The 6610-nt window shown below is 41.0% G+C and overlaps 1 protein-coding gene across 2 annotated transcripts; it reads left to right on the top strand.

Moving 5' to 3' along the window:
- The first annotated feature begins 2391 nt into the window (after positions 1 to 2391).
- On the top strand, positions 2392 to 6087 carry LOC116178774 (calponin homology domain-containing protein DDB_G0272472-like). Of its 2 annotated transcripts, XM_031498372.1 has the most exons (8): positions 2394 to 4372; positions 4423 to 4802; positions 4851 to 4971; positions 5022 to 5192; positions 5241 to 5362; positions 5447 to 5690; positions 5741 to 5914; positions 5964 to 6087. In XM_031498372.1, exons 1-8 carry the CDS (start codon positions 4148 to 4150, stop codon positions 6033 to 6035), a joined length of 1509 nt encoding a protein of 502 aa, XP_031354232.1. In that variant the 5' UTR covers positions 2394 to 4147; the 3' UTR covers positions 6036 to 6087. The 2 variants fall into 2 exon arrangements, with proteins under 2 accessions (XP_031354233.1, XP_031354232.1); XM_031498373.1 differs by lacking the exon at positions 5964 to 6087 and having other exon boundaries at positions 2392 to 4372; positions 5447 to 5694; positions 5741 to 5878.
- The last annotated feature ends 523 nt before the right edge of the window (positions 6088 to 6610 follow it).

Raw genomic sequence — 6610 nt, 5'->3', positions numbered from 1 at the left:
TTTTTGTAATCAATGTATGCAGTGTGTATGTTTCATTTGTTATGTCTGGATTGTTCAAGTACAACGGAGTCTATAATGAGTTGCTCTTTACAGCCTCTGGAATACTTGGTACACCCTTTTTGTTCTTCGTATAGAATGTTGTTATCAGTACAGTGTTGGTATATTTTGTTTGTAATGCATGATGTAAGGATTTTGTATATTGTAGGAAGGCATGTAATTGGTCTATATTTAGATGGGTCTTGCGTATTGTTGTCTTTTGGAAGCATGTAAGTGATACCTTGTGTAAAGAATGCAGGAGTGCGATCTGGTGAATTAAGAAGTTCAGTAAATTGTTGCGCAAGGTAAGAGTGAGTGCACGTAAAATATTTCCACCAAAAGTTGTGAATGTTATCAATGCCTGGACTTTTCCAGTTATGTAAGTGATTAATAGTTTGAATGATGTCTGTTGTAGTGATGTTTGTGTTATTCATAGGGGTAATGTATTCAGTGCGTGTGGTTTCTGTGGTAATCCACGGGGCGTGTGGATTTGTTTAATGTCTTTGGTCCATAAGTCAGACCAGTATTGCTGGAGTGAGTGTAGAGATGGTGGAATGAGTTTTTCATTAGTGCTGTTTTGTGTTAGTGATCTGTAAAATAGTTTTTCGTTATGTTTAAATTGTGTGTTATGGCGCTTTCTATCTGCAGTTTCCCTATAGCGTTTTAGACGGTTTGTGTATATTGATAGTTTTTGTGTCAGTGTATCTCTATGTTCGTTATAGTTTGTATTTTGTTCTCGTGTGGTGTGATTGTTTAGTTTTGTAGTTATGTTTTGTACTTGTCGTGTTAGTTTTGAAGAACGAGTTCCTTGTATGTATTGTGTAATCCGACCCAAGTCACGTCTGATGTCATCGATGCGATTTATCAGGCGCTTTTCCCAGGCCGGGGGTGAGCGTTTTTTTGTTGTGTGCTGTTGTTTGTTTATTGCGATTCTTGCACCGTTACATCTAGAAACTGCAACCGCACCGCAATACACAACAAAGTGTAGTCGATGTAAGCTTGTGTTATCGTTAATGTAATTTGGTAAAATGTGGTCATTTAATGTTTGTGAAAGTGTGCGTAATATTGTAGTGTGACTTTGTTTAGGTATTCGGGATCTTTGTCTTGGGTCAGTGTTTGAGAATTCTAACAATGCATTGTCGAATTCTTTTTGAAGGGATGTGAGTGTTTGGTTCGTGTGATTATTTGTATCTATTGATGGCTGCAGTGTCGTAAATGTCTGTATTTCAGAGTTTTTAGAACGGATGTATTATCTTGTACGGCGAGTGTGTTGTTTGTGTTGAGTAGTGCTTCAATTTCGTGCCTGATTTGTTCCTGTGTGTCTAATGTAAGTGGATTTTTAATACTCTACGTTGGTCTGCAATGCGTTGTTCTGTTAAATGTGATAAGTGTGGGTATTGTTTAACGAAAGCTTGATGTAATTTACCTCTATATGTTGTCTTATCTGTCACCAACTTCGTGATCTCCAGATACGTACCAAAAATGAAGCGATTCATCCCTTCGTCCCATTTCATACGTCTTTTGGAGGTTTCCTTTGCGCTGGTCCCATCCACAAGCGGTTGAGAAGCAGGCACAAAGGTCTCTTCTTGGTGGTCCTCTTCAAGTGGTCGTTGTCGTCTTCGTGGTCTTCTTTCGGCTGTAGAGGTTTCGGGTATCCCGACGAGCGGCCGCCTGTTCACCAACTCGTCACTATCGGCTCGCATGCTGCAACGCCCAGCGATAGCTCCAGACGTGCCCTGACGCTCCTCAGGTAGCGGCATTTTTCCGAGGCTTTGTTTAAACTCCATTTTCATAAGAATATGGGGTGACTAGGAACACGTGAAGGCGTCACTCTTCAAGATATTCACGTAAGCAAATATCCACCTGCGCGTTGTGTATAATGTAGGAAAATAAGGAACTTGGGCGTGGGAGTTGGAAAGTAAAGTGGGTAGGTAAAGTACTAAAGGTGGTTGGGCTTGCCACCTTTAGTTCCCATTGATCGCCTTTTACGATCTCTAGGGCGAGAGTGGGCCTATTCTATCCCCGAACCCACAGGGGATTATTATTATTATGGTCGGTGTTTCTTGTGAGAGCTCAGGTTCTAGCCTGGTTAACTAATCGCACGGATTAAAATCAAGTAACGATTAGTGTCTGTGTCTGTGTCTGGTGAAGTTATGTAGGGTTCTAAAAAAAAATAAAAATAAAATAAATATTCACACACTCACATTGGAAATCTAGGGATAGTATGTAATTAAACAATTCTAAAAGGAAAAACACTGAGATACAAATTCAAATGAAACGAACGAAATTTGTGTTTATTTCGTAAATAGTCCTCCCGATAAATTGTAATATTCTCATATACAGGGTGTCCTGTCATTATTTTTGGTGTTTAGACCAAATTAACGTCGAAATGACGTTGTTTACACAACATTACTATAACGTCGTCAAAGAAGCTCACTACATTGGAAAGGTCCCGCTTCACCCTGTTCACTGGATGCTATCTGATAATGCGTCATACACGGCGCAATTTGGATGAATCAAACAAGGCGTTGGAGGGTCAAGCATAAGAGCGTGTCTAAATTCATTGTTGATCTCGCATTTGTGTCACATGTGATAGAGGAGATTAGAGCCGTACATCCGGTTGAACCGGTAGTAGGTTTGTAGTTGCTCGTTATTCTTCGTATTTCTTAATTTTATACGGTTCCTCCCCCAATGACAAAACCGATCTATCCGCCAGGCACGCTACAAAAGACCTACCAATCTCTACGAGGCCTACCGATGTTTGATTCCGAATGTAAGCTAGTTGTCGAACAGCTGTTGAATTACTTTCGGTAGCCGAACACTACCGAACTAGAACCACGATCACGCATTCACACTAAACATAACACGATCACTACTTGGTGCTCTCCGAAGGCGCATACACGAATCTAGCTCCGATAAATGTTGACACTTATAGAGTGCAGAGCCCTCCTTTATTGCACCCTTAACTCCAGGCAACGTTACTAGATCGCCACCTGCGAACGAAACACGCCGCAAAATACATAGACTAGATCATGTCTACCCCCTCCCCCCACCCCCTTCCAAACTCACAACTCAAAGCTCAAAGATACCCATAACAGACAGACTAAAGCCATCCAGAAGATTCCGTGAAATAAAACCGCCGCAGCAAGAACCCTGTTGATCAACCCTAGAAACAACTTCAAATTCTCTCCTTTGCTCCTTATCCAACTCCTTGATAATATTCCCTCGGAATTCGAGAAGATTTTTAGTAAGATCTTGCTGTCTACAGGCTACAACACCTTTTATATGGACAAATTTTCTCTATTCTCTTACAGCCTAGGTGGATCCAATTTAGTCACAAAATCTTCTCCAAGCGCCTGTTAGTTTTTTGCCTGACAAACAGGGAAGGGGTTGTTTGCAAACCTCACAAGGCATACATACCTGCTTGTTCGGAAAACTTCAGGGTGATGGCGGAGATATTGTAAAAGAGTCATTGCCATTAGATTGGCCTGAGCATCTTTTCCGATGCCCGAGTCAATTAATCTCTCTTGACAATTATCCATAAGTGGCGACAATTCCTACCCCAAAAATGTCGAATCCGGAATTTTGACACCCCAAAAAAAGTCGGACTCTTTTCGCCGCGAAGAAAAAGTGCCGGGGTTTGAATAGGTAACTAGAACGCACACTACGTTACGACTTTCAGCTGTGACTAATCTACCAATGCAACTGTAAACTGGTATATCCCGAATAAAGTACATGCAGTTCCCCATCCTAGGAGTCGGATTCTACTAACTCTTCAATCCATGTGCGATATAAGCGGCGCTTCGCCGGTTTTTACATAGTCCGCTGTTTAAAGCGGATGATATCCTCTAAAACACAAAGAATTTTTTTGCACCAAAGTTGAGTCAACTTTTATACAGCGATCTTTACCCTAACTTGGTCATTATTTGGAATTAGCTATTAACTTTTTCTTTGAGTGTTTCGAATTCGAAATTTGACCTCCCGAAGTTTGCTGCCGTTGCCATCGCAACAAACTTTACGACTATCGAATTTTCGATTAATTACCGTTGCTACGATACCAGGTGACTCCCGAGAGTGGTTGTCAGTTCTTCTGTTAAAATACCAGACGAAAATGGAAACACGATGGTACCTAAAGCCTGGCGATACTTTGGAAACTACAAAAATCAACGAGCGCGGCCATGCTCTACACGCAACGGCGGACGCATGGAAAAATCTAACGGCGCATTTGGACCGAAATCGGCTAATTCAAGAATCAATCGAGCGAGAAAGGGCGCACAAAGAAGCTTTGAAGAAAGGCTCCCTTGAAATGACGGCAAAGTGGGACAATTCAGTCGAGGTAAGTCTTGTACCATTACCGTTCGCGTGTCTCGCACAGTAATCGTTTAGAATATCAGAAAGCGGAAAGAGGAGGAACGTACGACAAGATTAGAAAAGGAAGAGTCGGATAAGATGGAGAGGTTCTTCAAAATTCGCGCGGAACAAGAGGGAATTCGCCAACAGTACATTTCAGACGCCAGGCGAAGGATTTATCTCACAAAAGAACATCCAAAAGCTCTAACCAGCGCGCTGATACTATCAGAAGTGATCTACGAACGGGAAAAACAACTTGAGTTTGATAAGAAAATTAAACAACACGAAGAGGAGGAACTTGCCAAACGAACTCAGAAGATTAAAGAGGACGCAATTAAGGAAGTGGAAGAGAACAAAGCAAAAGAAAAGAAAATTCGCGAAAAAAATTCAGAATTGGGCAAGGAGTACCTAAGGCAGTGAGTTTAATTTTTATTTCCATTCCCGCACTTGTGAATTTCTTTCAGCATAATTGGGAATGAAAATAGCGCCAAACTATTGAAGCAGCAGAGCATTGATCGTGAAAGGGTCGACATTGCTAACATGGAAAAGGAATTTGCGCATATTAAGAGAGTTGAAGCCGAGGAGGTGAGTGTAATTCACATTCCAGTGTTTGTTACTCTTCTAATTTGCTTCAGGTACAAATGAAGAAAGATAGCATCAAAAAGGAGTTTTTAGATTTTGGAATCGCCCAAGCTCGTGCGAAAGAGATTATGGAACAAGAAGACAAAGAACAAGAAAATATTATTAACATATACGCGCAAGCTAAACATGGCATTGAGTGTTTGAGGCAGAAGAAGGTTAAAGAAGTAAGTATTGGGAGAAAGTGCGGCAGATATTCTTAGTGAATGATTTAGATGCAACAAGCCATGGTGTTAAGGCGAGAGGCAGCTTCGAAAAAAGCCGTGGCCGAAGCCAAAGCAAAGGGGGAAAATGAAGAGCGAATTTTGAAGCAAGCCGCTGAAGAGGTCGAAAAACGGTAAGCCATAGCCTTCTCCCGCATTCCCGCGTCGCGCCGCTTCGGTTTGAGTGGACCTTTAAAATGGCGGTTCATTTTTTTTAGAGAATTGGAACAGCTCAAATTGAAAGAGCAGACACGTCGGCAGCTAATAAAAGACAGACAAGAAGATCGCGAGAGGTTCCTGAAAAGGGAGGAGGAGAGGAAACGTGAGGAGGCCGAAGTTATAAAGTGGGAAATGTTAAATCGTTTTAAGAAAAACGATGTTATGGAAGCGTATAATAAGGCAAAGGAAAAGGAACGGTGGGACGGTAAACTGGCGTACAGGAGAATTCTGATGGACCAAATTGTTGGTGCGCTCACTTGCAAGTAACGGAATGCTAAACGATGACGTTGCAGGCTGAAAACGGGGAAATAGCGAAGAGGGAGCGAAAGGAGGCGCACGATTTGTTCGTGGAACAACAGAAGAAATATGACGACGATGACGAGCGATTCTTCGGTTACGCCGAGGAAGTGATTGCCTACGCGAAGGGGAAAAATAGGCAAACGTGGCCTGTCGAGCGTGTGATACAGGTAAACTTACATGAAAGTTTCTTCACTAAGTCTGTCTTTTACTTTGCAGGAGTATAAAAGGAATAATAACTTGCTTTCGAAGCACAGACGAGCTTGTCCCGAAGAAGACGTTGAAAAATAGCCAACTTGATCTGTTGTTGAACAAAAAAAAAATTAAATTGAACATACAACACAAATAAAAGTTATACAATATAAATTCTACCGTCTTTATACAGGGAATTTTTTTAATGTATTCATATATGGGGTTGTATACTTAAAAAAAATTTGTTGTGGTCGTTCGTGTAGCCGGAAATGAAAGTACAGACGGACCGACAGACAGACAGACATCATCGAGATTTTGTTTGATTCGGATTCCTGGTGGTACATGTATTTCAGTAAAAAAATTCATTTTTTACTCCAGTGCAATACCTTTCTTACTAGCATGCGGGTGGTAAACACGGATCACATGCATGGAATAGATTGCTTTAATAGGCAACCAACTGTACACGAATTAGTTTTAAATGTTCTGCGTGTGCAATTCAAACAGTAACTTGCCTATTTAAGAGGCGCTTTCTTTCGATGATCCAAATGTATCGTTTAACAGGAAGTGCTATAAAAAATGGATATTTATAATACAATACGATAAAAGGATAAAAATTCTGTAAGTATTTAATTTAGATGTCCAAAATAGCAAGTTTATGTTCTCCCCTCGTTTCC

The sequence above is a fragment of the Photinus pyralis genome, unplaced genomic scaffold (genome assembly GCF_008802855.1).
Source record: "Photinus pyralis isolate 1611_PpyrPB1 unplaced genomic scaffold, Ppyr1.3 Ppyr1.4_LG8, whole genome shotgun sequence".
Classification (NCBI taxonomy): Eukaryota; Metazoa; Arthropoda; class Insecta; order Coleoptera; family Lampyridae; genus Photinus; species Photinus pyralis.
Note: the sequence above shows the minus strand (reverse complement) of the source record. Positions and strands in the feature narration are given on the sequence as shown.

Coding starts and splice junctions, on each gene's coding strand:
- LOC116178774 (XM_031498372.1), top strand. CDS start 4,148: ATGGAAACACGATGGTACCTAAAGCCTGGCGATACTTTGGAAACTACA. Junction 4,373..4,422: donor AGTGGGACAATTCAGTCGAG/GTAAGTCTTGTA, acceptor GTAATCGTTTAG/AATATCAGAAAGCGGAAAGA. Junction 5,363..5,446: donor GCTGAAGAGGTCGAAAAACG/GTAAGCCATAGC, acceptor CATTTTTTTTAG/AGAATTGGAACAGCTCAAAT.